General features: G+C 44.7%; 1 protein-coding gene across 1 annotated transcript in view; it reads left to right on the top strand.

Moving 5' to 3' along the window:
- Positions 1–18,781, top strand: part of LOC126284934 (odorant receptor Or2-like) — a 38,333-nt gene that overhangs the window by 17,619 nt on the left and 1,933 nt on the right. The window contains exons 3-4 of the mRNA XM_049984197.1: positions 2,174–2,275; positions 12,582–12,737. Coding sequence (XP_049840154.1) covers positions 2,174–2,275; positions 12,582–12,737 — 258 coding nt within the window. The remainder of the gene's footprint in view (positions 1–2,173; positions 2,276–12,581; positions 12,738–18,781) is intronic.

Raw genomic sequence — 18,781 nt, 5'->3', positions numbered from 1 at the left:
TTCTTTTCGGTTTTCTGAGGGTGGAAGGTGCCGGTGTAGCACTCAGCCTTCAAATTTTTTGATTGCCCATATCTCTGTGAATTGAATTGGTGTCAATTGGGGTATTCAGAGAAACCCAAGAGTTGGTGAAGTAACTGTTATTAGCTTCTCAGCGTCAGGATGAATCTGATTCCACAATTCTTGTTCAATTAATGATGATCCGCTTCAGCTGCTTTTTTAGAGCCTAATTAAGTTCACACAATAGTTTTCATTTGATGTTCTGTTTCTGCACCACACTTTTCACCACACTTTATGATGCCCCAGTATATAAGCCGAAACCTGTCGTGTGAACTTAATGAAGTCGTAAAAACTTAATGAAGTCGTAAAAAAGCAACTGTAGAGGATTTTCATTAAGCTGTAGCTATGTTTTTAAACTTTCCATTGGAAAGAAGTTTTGGAACCAGCCATCCGACAGATGAAGGAAGGTGCACGAAATGAGACCACGAGCTGGGTTAGCGCTGCTGCCTCCGGAACACGGGGGCCCGGATTCGATTTCCGGTCGGGTCGGAAATTATCTCCGTCCGGGGATTGTGCGTCTGTACGGACCATTTCATAATCATTCGGTAAATTGGCGAGACTGGAATGTGAAATGATTGGGAATTTGTACGGGCACTGATAACCACATTGTTGAGCGCCCTACAAACCAACATCATCATCATTGAACTGTTGAACGAAGAAGAGGAGTCTTGGGGTTGATTATCTGGTAGGCACTCTTGGCACGGAGTTGTAAGAAATCTTGGTCTCCATTAACGGCTTTTGGGACTTGCTCCGAATCTAGAAAAACTTTCACGCTGGTAAGATGCGGAGGCGGAACGGTCTTGTAGACGAGGGACACCTGACCTCACCGCATTTAATTTCTGGGGTCCATACGGTTGCAGCAACGCTTGTCTTCCCGTCACACAACTGTAAGATCTATCAGCAGCAAAGAGTTTCGAGACTTTCAGGAAATTTAAGTGCGATCGTACCAGGGGAGGAGGGGTGGGGTATTATTCAATCTGAAGTCGTCATCCGCAAATGAAAATGTCAGTATGGGTAACCAGTGCTCAGTTGAGAAAAGTATTGTGTCCGGGGCTGTGTATAGCGTCAAAGCACGTTCGTGTAACCACTCTATGAACTAACGACTAATGGTAAATCGTCTTTAAAACCAAATGTGGTATTATCCATTTGGTGACCCATTACTAGCACGGCCTCACCAAACGTATGATGTACTAATAAACGATGTCAATGTTTGTATGTTGTATTGTCTTATCATCCCTTTAGGTTTCGTGATGTCAAATTCTTGTTCCTTGTATGATCTTATGTGAACACACGCTGAGTAAAAAATAGCGGAAATTTCACTTGACCAGCAATTTGATTAATGCGTTGAGGAAATCTGTCAATTTTCGTGTTATGGATTGCAAATATAGAGGTACCGACCCAATGACATAGGTACTTCGGCACATTTTGGCATCGTTTAAATAATTGATACATATTAACTGATAAATGTTCCTGTTAATAGGAGCTCTCTGACTGACGTAGCCCCTGACGGACTAAACAATTTTACCAAACTGTGGTTCGGAGATCGGTTGGCGTTTTGCGACATATTCTTTTAACTTTAATAAGTAGCCAGATTTCGAGGAAATATGTTATGTGGTAACTTGAGTTATATTTTATACAACAAAAACAAGCATAATAAAATTGCTGCCGGCCGCTGTGGCCGAGCGGTTCTAGGCGCTTCAGCCCAGAACCGCGCTGCTGCTACGGTCGCAGGTCCGAATCCTGCCTCGGGCATGGATGTGTGTGACGTCCTTACGTTAGTTAGGTATAAGTAGTTCGAAGTTCTAGGGGACTGATGACCTCAGATGTTAAGTCACCTAGTGCTTAGAGCCATTTGAACCATATTTGAAAATTGCTGGAACAGTGGTTACTGATTACTTTTTGTATGAATCAACACCATTTTACTAATATGATGGTCTTAGACATATCCGGTTTAAAAAGAGTCATAACATAGGCATCGATTGAGGTGGAAACGAAGACCATGAAGTTACCTTGGAGAAAACTTACTAGAGGGTAGAATTGTGGACGATTTGGCGTCGTGAAACTCTTCTTAAGCAAATATTTGGGTTAGTGATCCACGTATTCCTTTCATTTACAGGGTGAGGACATTAGTGCAGCGCTGAAGTGCGCCTCTTACCTTCCAATTCCAGGAGGGCAGGTCTACCTCTACTGCTGGGCAGCTAACAGCGTGACCGAAAACGTGAGTATCACGCCACAGTTTAAATGGGAAAAAGCTGTTTTCGTTAACCACATCTCTAATCTCGTACTCTCTGCCGCAAACTACGTTTTTCCATGTGTTGTGGCATGCTGATGACGTTCTACACTCCTGGAAATTGAAATAAGAACACCGTGAATTCATTGTCCCAGGAAGGGGAAACTTTATTGACACATTCCTGGGGTCAGATACATCACATGATCACACTGACAGAACCACAGGCACATAGACACAGGCAACAGAGCATGCACAATGTCGGCACTAGTACAGTGTATATCCACCTTTCGCAGCAATGCAGGCTGCTATTCTCCCATGGAGACGATCGTAGAGATGCTGGATGTAGTCCTGTGGAACGGCTTGCCATGCCATTTCCACCTGGCGCCTCAGTTGGACCAGCGTTCGTGCTGGACGTGCAGACCGCGTGAGACGACGCTTCATCCAGTCCCAAACGTGCTCAATGGGGGACAGATCCGGAGATCTTGCTGGCCAGGGTAGTTGACTTACACCTTCTAGAGCACGTTGGGTGGCACAGGATACATGCGGACGTGCATTGTCCTGTTGGAACAGCAAGTTCCCTTGCCGGTCTAGGAATGGTAGAACGATGGGTTCGATGATGGTTTGGATGTACCGTGCACTATTCAGAGTTGTACGGCCAGTGTAGGAGATCGGTCCCCACACCATGATGCCGGGTGTTGGCCCTGTGTGCCTCGGTCGTCTGCAGTCCTGATTGTGGCGCTCACCTCCACGGCGCCAAACACGCATACGACCATCATTGGCACCAAGGCAGAAGCGACTCTCATCGCTGAAGACGACACGTCTCCATTCGTCCCTCCATTCACGCCTGTCGCGACACCACTGGAGGCGGGCTGCACGATATTGGGGCGTGAGCGGAAGACGGCCTAACGGTGTGCGGGACCGTAGCCCATCTTCATGGAGACGGTTGCGAATGGTCCTCGCCGATACCCCAGGAGCAACAGTGTCCCTAATTTGCTGGGAAGTGGCGGTGCGGTCCCCTACGGCACAGCGTAGGATCCTACGGTCTTGGCGTGCATCCGTGCGTCGCTGCGGTCTGGTCCCAGGTCGACGGGCACGTGCACCTTCCGCCGACCACTGGCGACAACATCGATGTACTGTGGAGACCTCACGCCCCACGTGTTGAGCAATTCGGCGGTACGTCCACCCGGCCTCCCGCATGCCCACTATACCCCCTCGCTCAAAGTCCGTCAACTGCACATACTGTTCACGTCCACGCTGTCGTGGCATGCTACCAGTGTTAAAGACTGCGATGGAGCTCCGTATGCCACGGCAAACTGGCTGACACTGACGGCGGCGGTGCACAAATGCTGCGCAGCTAGCGCCATTCGACGGCCAACACCGCGGTTCCTGGTGTGTCCGCTGTGCCGGGCGTGTGATCATTGCTTGTACAGCCCTATCGCAGTGTCCGGAGCAAGTATGGTGGGTCTGACACACCGGTGTCAATGTGTTCTTTTTTCCATTTCCAGGAGTGTATTTATAATTAGGTGACGACACTCGAGCAACTGCAATCCCTTAGCGGCAGGAGCACTCTCACTCTGCAAGAAATTAGTATCCACTGCATTGTTTATTATTCATTTTTAAGCAATACCAAAACTTCTCTCATTCTTCGTACATTTACAGTGTAAACTCACATCCACTATGGAGCCAATGCGGAAGACATTCGCCTCTTACAGTGAGCGAACACGGCAAGTAGAACTCTTTGCTCATGTCTCCGTAGCTTTAGTATCAACTTGTATTCGATATGACTCAGGACCCTTACCTGGCTCCTCTTTTCCAGAAGGACTCACTTCAGCTAGCGGCATACATGGGTGAGGCCTGCGAAAGATTATGAGAATAATAAGTACGTCTTTGTGGCCGCATTTTGGTCTGTGATGACAAGAGTCCTCAACAACCACTGTCATGCATTTCATGACTGACACGTGCCAGATCATCTGTTTTGTTTGCAGTTCATTGTCACAAGCAATATAGAAAGTACTGTGTCCCTACAGGAATTCCCAGTATTCAGGTATATGACAAGAATGATCATTCGAAGCAAAAAGTTTGGAAAACATGGGCTCTAAATGGCATAACGTAAGAGCTACGAGCACTTATTGAATATAAGAGATTTGACTCACACAGTCGAAGATAAGCAAGGGCTCATATGTCTTAAAATTATGCAATTTAGAGCACATATCTACTGTAGTTTTCCCTGGTCTGTGATTCATGTTACCTCCTCGAAGAATATGGAAACCAATGAGCTTGTTATAGAAGAGATATTTTTCAGAGCATCGAAGACGAAAAAGTTCTCATGGCCATTAAAGTACTCATTTCAGTGCCCCTGTTCACTAGACTTACTTGCTTCCATTGATCATTCCTGGCATAAACCTGAATACTGAACATTCCTACTGGAAATCCCTATATATACTTAACATATGTAATGAACATACTCTTCTCTTCAGATTTTCTAAACCGTTTCACTAATACTGAGGAGAACATTGAAAGCTAAACTCTGGCAACAGCTTATGTTCTAGAGATGTGGCCGCTGACACGCTTGCTTACAATTGTTTACAATTTCCTTATTTACTCCATGACCGGCTTCATCTTTATACTGAAGACGTACGCTAGTGGAACAGAGAACTGACGTTTTAAAAACAATCAACCGTCGTCCATAATAAGTAGTGAATACTTTAAGACTTTAGGTGGGTGGAACGCAGAAGGCCCCACACGAAATAACTCCAAGATTAAGATGGTAAACCAAAGTCATATGATTACGAATGTAAAAGTCGCATAAATTTAAATTAATAACATGTTTTACGTTTATTATGAGTTACATTTGACAAATTCGAAATTTTAAACTGTGTTCTTTACCGAAGAAAACCCAAAGGTAACTGTTTGGATTTAGTGAACTTCTAACATAATTGCACTGCACTGTGTGTCGAAGTCAAGCATAAAGTCCTCTACCGCGAGTTGACAAAGTCAGAACACAGAGAACTGTAGACGCACGTTGTTCGCCATGGTCGCTACGTGAACTGTTTACATGGTAATAACGCGTTTGTTACAACCTAAGCGCAGCTGCAAAATTGCAGAAAGACTTTAAAGGAAGCTATCAAGCTCGTCCAGGTGTAGCATCCTTGAACTTGGGTTCGAACCACATCACTGCAAAAATCATCAGCAATGGCGGCCAAAAACTTCCTGCATAAGAAGTCAACCTTGTCCTGCCAACCATCTTGTCAAAGAGGGCAGAGGAGCGGACTGTGCTTCAGGGCACGCTCTTGCTCTTGGGATGGGTAACTATCCTGAAAGACAGAAGAATCAGCAATGAACAATGGCATGACGATGAAATAGAAACCACGGTAACATGTAGCCTGCAACTGAAAGAAGTTTTATCATAATCTCGCTATTCGCAAAAGATTCCAAATTAATGCCCCATTCAGACCTCCAGAAGGTGACAGTCCAACGAGAGGTGACCATGAGAAAAATATTGAATAATGAACGAAAGGGTAACGTTCCACAGCAGAGGAGTAGAATGTGGAACGTGGTAGCAGAGATAGCAGATCTGAAAAGGGGAATGCTGTGGCGCAGCCTAGATCTAGTGAGAGTCAATGATGTGGAAAAGAAAGACAAGGAATTCTGGTCAGACGAGTTTAGGCTACAATCAACGGCAGTAGAACACATTAAAACGGGATTATTTTTCGTTATGAATAGGAACGTAGGTCAAAGAGTGATTTATTGTGAACAACTCTGTGACAGGGTTGTTCTCATCAGTACAGATAGCAAACCTATATTGACAATTAATTCAGGTATGAATGTAGACGTCGAAAGTCCAAGTTGAAGAGATAAAGTATATGAGGATACTGACCGGTAAATCATTACGTAAAGGGAGATAAAAATGTAATGGTCATAGGTGACTGGAATGTAGTTGTAGGGGAAGGGGCAGACTAAAGGATTACTGGAGAACATGGGCTTGGTACTATGAATGATGGGGGTGAAAGCCTAATTGAATTCTGCCGTAAATTTTAGCTGGTAATAGCGAATACTCTGATCAAGATTCACAAGAGGCGTAGATATACTTGGAAAAGACAAGGACAAAAGGGAAGATACCACTTAGATTACATCCTGGCCAGGCAGTGATTACGAAACCAGATACTGGACTTCAAGGCGTACCCAGAAGCAGATCTAAACTCAGATCAAAATTTAGTAATGATGAACAGTAGATTGCAGTTGACGTGGCCGGTCAGGAAAATCAGTGCACAAAGAACTGGGACACGGAGGTACCAAGGAAAGATGAGATACACTTGAAGTTCTCTTATGCTATAGACACTGCGACAAGAGCTCAGTGGTCAGTTCAGCAGAAGATGAATGGACGTCTCTAAAGACGGCCACTGAAGTTGGAAAGAAAACAATAGACACAGGGAAGGTAAACGTGAAGAAACCATGGGTAACAGAACAAACACTTCAAATGATCGACGAAAGAAGGATGTACCAAAAGTGTTCAGCAAAAACTGGAATACAAAAATACAAATCGCTTACCAATGAAATAAATAGAAGTGCAGGGAAGCTAAGGCGAAATGGTTACATCGAAAGTGTGAAGAAATCTAAAAAGAAATGATTGTCGGAATGAGTGTCTCAGCATATAGAAAACTCAAAACAGCCTTCCGTGAAATTAAAAGCAAGGGCAGTAACATTAAAAGTGAAAAGAAATTTGATTATTAAATGCTGAGGAGACAGCAGATGGATGGAAAAATTGCTTTGAAGACTTGTGTGGTGGAGGCATTGGCTAATGATGTGATAAAAGAAGGACTAGGAGTCGAGAAAAAGAGGAGCCAGCATTAAGAACAAAATTTAAAAGAATTTTAGGAAGCTTAAGAAGAAAAAAACAGAAGGGATGGATAACATTCCACCGAAATTTCTAAAATAACTGGGAGTAACGGCAATAAAATGACTTCAGGTTGGTGTGTAGAATGAAAGTATCAGACAGGCGATATATCTTCAGACTTCCGGGAAAACGTCATCCCCAGAGTTCCCAAGATGCAAGACCGGAAAAGTGCGGGGATTATCGCATAGTCAGCTTAAACGTTCATGCATCCAAAGTGGTGAATGAAGAATGGAAAAGAAAATTGGGGATATGTTGGGTGACAATTAGTTCGGTTTTTTAAAAAAAAGGAATGGCACCAGAAAGGCCGTTCTGTCGTTGAGGCTGGTAATGCAAGCAAGACTGAAGAAAAATCAAGATACGTACATAGTATTTGTAGACATGAAAAGAGCGTTCGACAATGTGATGTGGTGCAAAACGTTCTAAATCCTTATAAAAGCAGGAGTAAGCTATAGGGAAAGATGGATTATACATAATATATGCAAGAACGAAGAGGGACAGATAAGAGAAAGCCACCAATAACAAAGTGATCATGTTAAAAAGGGACAAGACAGGGTCGATGTCTTTACCCTAGGGTTCAATCCATACATTGAAGGAACAATGACAGAAATAAATGGAAAATTTAAAATTGAGATTAAATTCAAGGTGAAAAGTTGTCATTGATTCCCAGTGAATATGATGGAGAACCAGAATCTTTTGAATGGAATGAAGTCTAATTGGTACAGTATACAGTGTGTTAAGAATGTACGGCCAAACTTTCAGGAAACATTCCTAACACACAAATAAAGAAAAGATGTTATGTGGGCATGTGTCCGGAAACGCTTAATTTCCATGTTAGAGCTCATTTTAGTTTCGTACACCTACCCTCAATGGAGCATGTTATCAGGATTTCATACGGGATACTCTACCTGTGCTGCTAGAACATGTGCCTTTACAAGTACGACACAACATGTGGTTCATGCACGATGGAGCTCCTGCACATTTCAGTCGAAGTGTTCGTACGCTTCTCAACAACAGATTCGGTGACCGATGTATTGGTAGAGGCGGACCAATTCCATGGCCTCCACACTCTCCTGATCTCAACCCTCTTGACTTTCGTTTATGGGGGCATTTGGAAGCTCTTGTCTACGCAACCCCGGTACCAAATGTAGAGCTTCTTCGTGCTCGTATTGTGGACGGCTGTGATACAATACGCCATTCTCGAGGGCAGCATCAGCGCATCAGGGATTCCATGCGACGGAGGGTGGATGCATGTATCCTCTCTAACGGAGGACATTTTGAACATTTTCTGTAACAAAGTGTTTGAAGTTACGCTGGTACGTTCTGTTGCTGTGTGTTTCCATTCTATGATTAATGTGATTTGAAGACACGTAATAAAATGAGCTCTAACATGGAAAGTAAGCGTTTCCGGACACATGTCCACATAACATATTTTCTTCCTTTGTGTGTGAGGAATATTTCCTGAAAGTTTGGCCGTACCTTTCTGTAACACCCTGTATAGATCGAGAGTAAATCGAATAAATACGAAAGCAATGAGAAGTAGCAGAAATAAGAACAACGTGAAACTTAACTTCAAAGTTTGTGATCACGAAGTAAAATTCTACTGCCTAGGCAGCAAAATAACGCATGATGGACAAAGAAAGGAGGATGTTAAAGGCGACTAGCGGTAACAAAAAAGGCAATTTCTGGCCAAGAGAAGTCTGCTGGCATCACACATAAGCCGTAATTTGAGGAACAGGTATCTGAGCACATCACTGTATGGTAGTGGAACGTAGGCTGTTTGAAAACCGGAACGGAAAAGAACGGATGGTGCTAAAGAAGAATGTTGAAAATTATGTGGATAGAGGACGTAAGGAATGAGGATTCTCCGTAGAATCGGCGAGAAAAAGAATACTGACGAGAAAAAGGTATTAGGTGATAAGACGTATGTGAAATAATCAGGAAAAAATTTCTATGGTGCAGAGGGAGCTGTAAAGGGTAAAAACTATAGGGGAAGACAGTATGGAACACATCCGGCATACACACTGAAGAGCCAAAGAAATTGATACTCCTGCCTAATATCGTGTAGGGCTCCCGCGAGCGCGCGGAAGTGGCGCAACATGACGTGGCATGACTCGCCTACTGTCTGAACTAGTGCTGCCGGGAATTAACACCATGAATCCTGCAAGGCTGTCCATGACTCCATAAGCGTACTAGGGGGTGGAGACCTCTTCTGAACAACACGTTGCAAGGGATTCAAGACATACTCAAAAATGTTCATGTCTGGGGAGTTTGATGGCCACTAAAAGTGCTTAAACTCAGAAGAGTGTTCCGTGAGTCACTCTGTAGCTATTCTAGACGTGTGGGGAGTCGCATTGTCCTGCTTCAATTGCCCAAGTCTGTAGGAATCCACAATGGACATGAATGGATGCTTACGTACGTGTCACCTGTCAAAGTCGTGTCTAGACGTTTCATGGGTCCTATATCACTCCAAGTACACACGCCCAACGGCATTACAGAGCCTCCAAGATACCACCAGTTTGAACAGTCCCCTGCTGACATGCAGGATCCATGGATTCATGAGGTTGTCTCCGTACCCATACACATCCATCTGCTCGATACAATTCGAAACGAGACCTGTCCGACAAGGCAACTATTTCCAGTCACCCACATTCCAGTGTCAATGTTGACGGGCCCAGGCGAAGCGTAAAGCTGTGTGTCGTGAAGTCACGGTTGGAACCACGGCTCCGAAAGCCCAGAATGGTAAAGTTTTGCTGAATGGCTCACACGCTGACACTTGGTGGCTCAGCATTGAAATTGCAGCAATTTGAGGAAGGGTGGCACTTCTATCTCGTTGAACGATTGTCTCCATTCATCGTCGGTCCCGTTCATACAGTGTCTTTCTCCGGCCGCAGCGATGTCGGAGATTTTATGTTTTAAAACACCACGTGCAAACTCACGTAAATCTTGAAAGCATGCCACTCTAGCAGCAGTAACCGATCTAACACCGGTGCCAGACCCTTTTGGTCTTACATAGGCGTTGCCGATCGCACCGCTTTATTCTGTCTTTTTACATATGTCTCTATTTGATGTGCTTGGCCGTACCAGTTTCTTTGGCGCTTCAGCGTAAATGAGGATGTAGTTTGCAAGTGCTACTCTGACACGAAGAGGTTGAACAGGAGTGACATTACTGGCGAGCCGCATCAGACCAGTGGAAAAAGTGATGATGCAAAAAGAAAAAAAAACTATGATGATACGCCATGTACCGAGGAAAAAGGTTTTATTAGTGTGCACTGCTCTTTGATCGTGTTTTTCCTTGAATGTTTCAAGTGTATATATATATATCAGTTTTTCATTTATGTCTGAAAGTATCCCTTCTTTATTGGTCGAAGTATTACAAGGTAGTTTCCGACGCTGCACAACGTGTGACTATTATATCTGAGATGAGCAGCAAAGGCGAATATATTTACTAAGTTTTTCGTTGTTTTTTTTTCTATGTGTTCCCCGTCTCGTGTCTTAAACTTATTTCCCGTTTAATCATTGCGACTAGCATTACAATCACAACATTACATGTTGTCTATGCCATAGCACTGTTTGTGATAATGTTCTGTGTTATAACATGTAGCAGTGAAGTTTGTGGCTTTTACACGACGAGAACATTCAGTTTTCTAAAATTTTTCTGAATTGATATGAGACCTAGCCGTGAAATATGAATCGATGGAAATTGTCACATGGTGCAAAGTATGAAAGAAATATACACTCCTGGAAATGGAAATAAGAACACCGTGAATTCATTGTCCCAGGAAGGGGAAACTTTATTGACACATTCCTGGGGTCAGATACATCACATGATCACACTGACAGAACCACAGGCACATAGACACAGGCAACAGAGCATGCACAATGTCGGCACTAGTACAGTGTATATCCAACTTTCGCAGCAATGCAGGCTGCTATTCTCCCGTGGAGACGATCGTAGAGATGCTGGATGTAGTCCTGTGGAACGGCTTGCTATGCCATTTCCACCTGGCGCCTCAGTTGGACCAGCGTTCGTGCTGGACGCGCAGACCGCGTGAGACGACGCTTCATCCAGTCCCAAACATGCTCAATGGGGGACAGATTCGGAGATCTTGCTGGCCGGGGTAGTTGACTTACATCTTCTAGAGCCCGTAGGGTGGCACAGGATACATGCGGACGTACATTGTCCTGTTTGAACAGCAAGTTTCCTTGCCGGTCTAGGAATGGTAGAACGATGGGTTCGATGACGGTTTGGATGTACCGTACACTATTCAGTGTCCCCTCGACGATCACCAGAGGTGTACGGCCAGTGTAGGACATCGCTCCCCACACCATGATGCCGGGTGTTGGCCCTGTGTGCCTCGGTCGTATGCAGTCCTGATTGTGGCGCTCACCTGCACGGCGCCAAACACGCATACGACCATCATTGGTACCAAGGCAGAAGCGACTCTCATCGCTGAAGACGACACGTCTCCATTCGTCCCTCCATTCACGCCTGTCGCGACACCACTGGAGGCGGGCTGCGCGATGTTGGGGCGTGAGCGGAAGACGGCCTAACGGTGTGCGGGACCGTAGCCCAGCTTCATGGAGACGGTTGCGAATGGTCCTCCCCGATACCCCAAGAGCAACAGTGTCCCTAATTTGCTGGGATGTGGCGGTGCGGTCCCCTACGGCACTGCGTAGGATCCTACGGTCTTGGAATGCATCCGTGCGTCACTGCGGTCCGGTCCCAGGTCGACGGGCACGTGCACCTTCCGCCGACCACTGGCGACAACATCGATGTACTGTGGAGACCTCACGCCCCACGTGTTGAGCAATTTGACGGTACGTCCACCCGGCCTCCGGCATGCCCACTATACGACCTCGCTCAAAGTCCGTCAACTGCACATACGGTTCACGTCCACGCTGTCGCGGCATGCTACCAGTGTTAAAGACTGCGATGGAGCTCCGTATGCCACGGCAAACTGGCTGACACTGACGGCGGCGGTACACAAATGCTGCGCAGCTAGCGCCATTCGACGGCCAACACCGCGGTTACTGGTGTGTCCGCTGTGCCGTGTGTGTGATCATTGCTTGTACAGCCCTCTCGCACTCTCCGGAGCAAGTATGGTGGATCTGACACACCGGTGTCAATGTGTTCTTTTTTCCATTTCCAGGAGTGTATTTACAGTGTCATTTTCAGATTCCACTAGAAAATAGCTTCCATATTATCTTTGAAATCAGGAATTGAGTAACATGAAGAACTTCTTAGCATCTTCAGCTGTTACTCATTAGAAAAAAGACATATTTATTCGAGCCATATTACTCCCTCCAAAGTCTGCCAGTTTGGCGACACTAATGGTTTGAGTTTCTGTCTGCCCTGCTTGGTATGAACACTACAACCGTTCTTTATATTTGAGTTCACAGGGAGAGTCCGTGTCCACGGCGGCTTACAGCTGCTCGTGGGTGGAGTGCAGCGCGAGATTCAAGCATGCTCTGAGAATCCTTATCGTCCGGGCACAGAAACCGCTGGTTCTCACCGCTGGACATCTCTACCCCATCAACAGAGGTGCCTTTCTCTCGGTACGAACGTAACACAAAAGCGATATTCATCACACCTAAAGAGACGAGGCAGTACATTTACACCCTTTAAACTTAAGTCCAAAATTAATATTGATAGAGAGAACAGGAAACTGAACGTTGAGTAACACCCGTGAATGGCTGTCTATATTTTTTGCTATCTGTGTAGCAAAGGAATATTTCATTATTTGAAGTGACAACCAGAAGAAATGCATCAGATTGAAAGAGTAATGGAGGTGTTTATAGTGAAACGGTAAGTGTGACATTTCAGAATAACAGTTTATCCAAACCTTCTCTTCGAGGGTAATGCCATCCATTCCTACGCTGGACGAACCTCACAGTGACATTAAGCCACCATTTGGAGTGTATAGCGACATATCCAGACCTGAGGCGGGATTGGGTTGTTTGTGGGAAGAGACCAAACTGCAAGGACTTCGGTCTTGTCGGATCAGGGAATGACGGGCGAGGAAGTCGGCCGTGCCCTTTCAGAGGAACCATCCCGGCATTTGCCTGGAGCTATTTAGGGAAATCACGGAGAACCTAAATCAGGGTGGCCGGACGCGGGATTGAATCGTCGTCCTCCCGAATGCGAGTCCAGTGTGCTAACCACTGCGCCACCTCGCTCGGTCCAGACCTGAAATATTCATAATACGTCTGGGATGCTTTGAAGGTAACGACCTGCAGGTTTCCTGAATGCGAATTCCTAAATAAATGTATGGCCACACAACACGTATATTGGAGTGGAAGCTGTGAGATACATTAAAATTACAAATATTATTCGCTGTGGTTTGTGGCCAAATACACGAAAGTTAAGTTTCTTTTTCGGGGTGAAAAACAGGCACTGTTCTCTTCCACCCTAAATATCCGTTGAACCATGAATGACTGCTTATATACAGTTGGGGTGCGGGTTAAAAGCTACACACTACCTCGTTTGTTTTGCCTGTGACGGAATGGAACGTAATGACTCCGGTAGTAATGCTCCGCAAATATCAAACTTTTGTTTAAAGTTTGACTCATCAATGAACATCAACCAGACTTATTACTGTTAACAAAATACGAATGAGTGCGAAAATCTACAAAGCGCAACGGAACATACAAAGCGAACGTCAACTAAAATTAAAGGAAGGGCAATTGCAATCAAGATCTTCAGCCGCCTTGATAGATATAAACTGTCAGTGTAAGTGAACCTCTTCTGTTAGTAAAGGTGCGCTCTATTCAGATGTAGCTGCACACTGTGTGTTCTTAAATTTAACAACAAGAAATTGATTCATAGAAATGCAAACAATCGTAAGATTCGTTGATGCAGAACGTTTGTTGAAGTTCTCAGCACATATTTTACATAGGTGCAAGTTGTGCATAAAATAGGTCGCGCGGTCTAACGCGCTGCTTTCAGAACAGGAAGGCGTGCCGGTCCACGGCACCAATCCGCCTGACGGATTAGTATCGAGGTCCAGTGAGGTGGCCATCCTGTGGATGTATTTAAGGGCGGTTTTGCATCTACCTCGGCGAATGCGAGCTGGTTCCCCTCTATTCCGCCTCGGTTACATTGTGTCGGCCCCTTATTCCGCCTCGGTTACAGTGTGTCGGCGATTGATACGTAAACATCGTTTCCACGTGCGCGTACACCGTACTTATTCTACCACGCAAAGATTCGCAGAGTAAACCTGGGTTTTCGGTGTGGGGCGACGGTGAAGTGTGTGGCCAGTTGTCGGGTTGTGAGCCACAGAGGGCTACGATGGTACGAAGCCTCTCCGTCGTTTCCAGGTCCCCGGTTTAATATAAACGTATATATATATATATATATATATATATATATATATATATATATATATAAGAGGATAATGTTGTGTCTGCTGAAGACAGTTTATCAGAATATTAACTATTACGATGGCAGTCCATTTTAAATACGTTGTGCAATTTCCCTGTTACCAGTATAAACCAACGATAAATGTACTCATGAGCGAATGACTACAAAATTTCGAACAACTGAAAAATGATGACTTCAGGTGCACAGTAAATCGCGAAAAATTTGAAATTAGCCGCAATTAATCTCACAACAGGACGAAAACGTACAAACAACATACAAAGGTAACTAGGTGTGTGAATGCGACCGCAAGAAAAAAAAAATTATAACTCCACATGCCATTCAATCTCCGTAGCAATATTTAGAGAAAGTTACTTGAAAGTCGACCTATTTTACCTGATGAATCAAGTAAAAATAGATCTTGATCCTTGCATATTCAAACAAAGACGTGATCTGAACAATGTGTTAACGTTGCCCACATGGATATACAATCACAGAAGCATGTCTCACAGATGCACCCGAAAAATCATTAAAACTGAATTACGCCAATGCAAAACAAGCAAGCAACGACCTCACCAATAAGGCTGGACGCTAAAGCGTATTAAATGCCCATCAAAATAATACGAACCTGACCTTCACAAATCGCCAGCCGATGCTAAGATCCTGAGAGCTCCAGGTGGAGATCAAAAGAAGACTGGCCATCTGACTACGTGGCCCTGCCGTACATCGAACTTGGCGCCAAGCGCACTGACTGGATGCCTAGTCTCCTCACTCAAAGTACACGCATTTTCACTACTCCGCCAAAGATAAGATTTCGCTAGGAGAGTGAAACTTGCACCATACAGACTTTGAGTCAAGTGGCTGATTTGCAACTAGCACAATGTTACACTATGTTTTTCAAATTTGACTGAAAAAGCATGACAAGTTTAAAACAACGCAGAAACTGCAAGACTGGCGAACTTTTACAGAAGCTAGAAATTTAACACGACCTTCAATGCTAGATACTTTTAATATTCTGCACAACGAAACTGTATCAGTAATTTTGCGGAAAACCCAAAGAGATTCTTGTCATCTCTGAAGTACACCAATGGCAAGACGCAGTCAATACTTTCAGTGAAAACTACCAATGTGAATGTTACTGATGACAGTACCACTACCGCAGATTTAGCGAACGTGGTTTTCCGAAATTTCTTCATCAAAGATGACGAAGAGCCCGCCGCGGTGGTCTCGCGGTTCTAGGCGCGCAGTCCGGAACCGTGCGACTGCTACGGTCGCAGTTTCGAATCCGGCCTCGGTCATGGATGTGTGTGATGTCCTTAGGTTGGTTAGGATTAAGTAGTTCTAAGTTCTAGGGGACTAATGACCACAGCAGTTGAGTCCCATAGTGCTCAGAGCCATTTGAACTATTTTTAGATGACGAAGTAAATTTCCAGAATTCGGACCAAGAACATCTTCCAACATGATTAGCTTTGGAGTAGATACCCTCGGTGGAGCGAAGCAGCTTAAATCACTTAATAAATGAAAGTCCTCCGGTCAACACTGCATAACAGTTATTTGTCTTTCAAAGTATTCTGATACAACCCTCATTACTGAGCAACCATGTACAACCCGTCGTTAGTTAAAAAGGCCACTCACTTAAAGACTGCAAATTTGCACAGTAAACACAAATACTCAGTACTCAGTAAAGGAAATAGGACTGATTTGCTGAATTACAGTCCCATATTACTGACGCCGATTTGCACTAGCATGCTGGAATGTATACTATTTTCGAGCATTATGAATTACCTCGAAAAAAAAACAATTTCTTTAGAAATAGCCAACATCGATTCGGAAAATATCGTTCTTATGAATCACAACTAGCTCTTTATTCTCACGAAGTAATCAGTGCTTTTGATATGGGGTATTAGACTGATTGGAAATTTTTAGATTACCAGAAGTCTTTTGACACCGTTCCTCCCAAGCGACTTCTAATGAGATTGAATGCCTGTGAAGTTTCGTCTTAGTTGTGTGACTGGATTTGTGATTTCAGAAAGTTCACATTTCAGAACAACTGACGGAAAGCTATCGAGTAAAACGGATGCAAAATGTGGCGTTCACGAAAAAATATTTCAGGTCCTCTGCTGTTCTTGATCTAGATAAACTGAGCATCCCTCTGTGACTGTTTGTATATGATGCTGTCATTTACCATCTTATAAAGTCATCAGATGATCAAAACCAATTGGAAAACGATTTGGACAAGATATCTGTACAGCGAGAAATTGGCAAATGATTCTAAATAATGAAAAATGTGGCTTCATACACACAAGAATTAAAAGGAATTTGCTTAACTTGGGTTATAGTGATAAATCAAAGTGAATTTTATTCATAGTGAATGCTGTTGAACTCCGTGACTGTTCCTTTATAGGCTGTGGAGAAACATCCACTACCAGTCACAATAAGAGGTTATTTATTCGTCACACGACCGGTTTCGGGCTTGTACCCAACCTCAGGTGTTTATACATGCATCTACATGCTTATATTGCGAAAATTCGCTATCCGTGTAACTGCAGTGTCTGACGTCATTGCCACCAAGAATCTTGAGCAGTAGGGTGACGCACCATTATTAGGGACGTACAGATCGGAGACGGACATGCGCTAGTTGTCGCACCACTGGGATTGCACAATAACCATTCCTAATGCTCATATTATGGTACTTAGACACTCCTGAATATGTAGGTTGTGTACGATGTAGTGGCAAGATATAACTACTCAAACACTGACGATGTTTTGGTTGTGACTCGTAATGTAGTGGAGGAGATCAATTTAATTTTTTCTGGATTTTCAAGATATCATGGGTACTTGTGCTGCATCCTGCGTGGCAAGGGCATTAATTAACTACATCTCTGCAAAGTACACTCATGCCCATAAATTAAGGACAATTGCAGAATCTGATGAAACACAACGTGGCACTACATAAAACTGGCGCTAATAGCATCGGCACAGAGGGAACACACACGAGACAGATCTGTAAGTCCACGGTATTTGTGATACGTTGAGAAAACCGTCTCGAAATACATATGCTAGAAAACGCCACTGTTTCCTGCGCATGTATCCCGCCATCAATATGGGATATGATCACCATGCACACGTACACAGGCCGCACAACGGGTTGGCATACTCTGGATCAGGTGGCCGAGCAGCTGCTGGGGTATAACCTCCCATGCTTGCACCAGTGCCTGTCGGAGCTCGTGAAGTGTCGTAGGGGTTTGAAGACGTGCAGCGATACGTCGACCGAGAGCATCCCAGACGTGCTCGATGGGCTTTAGGTCTGGAGAACAGGCAGGCCACTCCATTCGCCTGATATCTTGTTTCAAGGTACTCCTCCACGATGGCAGCTCGGTGAGTCCGTGCGTCATCATCCATCAGGAGGAAGGTGGGAACCACTGCTTCCCTGAATAGGCGGAAATACTGGTGCAAAATGACGTCCCGATACACCTGACCTGTTACAGTTCCTCTGTCAAAGACATGCAGATATGTAAGTGCACCAATCACAATCCCAGCCCACACCATCAAATCACGACCTTCATCCTGCTCCCTTTCAAGGACATTAAGGAGTTGGTATCTGGTTCCTGGTTCACGCCAGATGAAAACCCGGCGAAAGTCACTGTTCAGGCTATACGTGGACTCGTCGGTGAACATAACCTAGGATCACTGTTCTGAAGACCATGTACTGTACTCGTGACACCAGGCTTTATGGGCTCTCCTGTGACCAGGGATCAAAGGAATGCACCTTGCAGGTCTCTGGGTGAATAAACCATGTTCGTTCAGTCGTCTGTAGACTGTGTGTCTGGAGACAACTGTTCCAGTGGCTGCGGTAAGGTCTCGAGCAAGGCTACCAGCAATACTCCGTGGCCGTCTGCGGGGACTGATGGTGAGATATCGATCTTCTTGTGGTGTTGTACACTGTTGAAGTCCCGTAGTGTGGCGCCTGGACACGTTTCCTGTCTGCTGGAATCGTTGCCATAATCTTAAAGATCACACTTTGTGGCACACGGAGGGCCCGTGCTACGACCTGTTGTGTTTGACCAGCTTGCAGTCGCCCTAGTATTCTATCCCTCATAACGTCATCAATGTGTTCTTTGAGCCATTGTGAACACACAGTCACCGTTAACACGTCTGAAACTTTCTGCACACTTACTCGCTGCACCGTACCCTGACATACATCAACACATCTTTGCGTCTGTGGACTGCTGCCAGCTGCACC

The sequence above is a fragment of the Schistocerca gregaria genome, chromosome 8, assembly GCF_023897955.1.
Source record: "Schistocerca gregaria isolate iqSchGreg1 chromosome 8, iqSchGreg1.2, whole genome shotgun sequence".
In the NCBI taxonomy this organism is placed as follows: Eukaryota; Metazoa; Arthropoda; class Insecta; order Orthoptera; family Acrididae; genus Schistocerca; species Schistocerca gregaria.
Note: the sequence above shows the minus strand (reverse complement) of the source record. Positions and strands in the feature narration are given on the sequence as shown.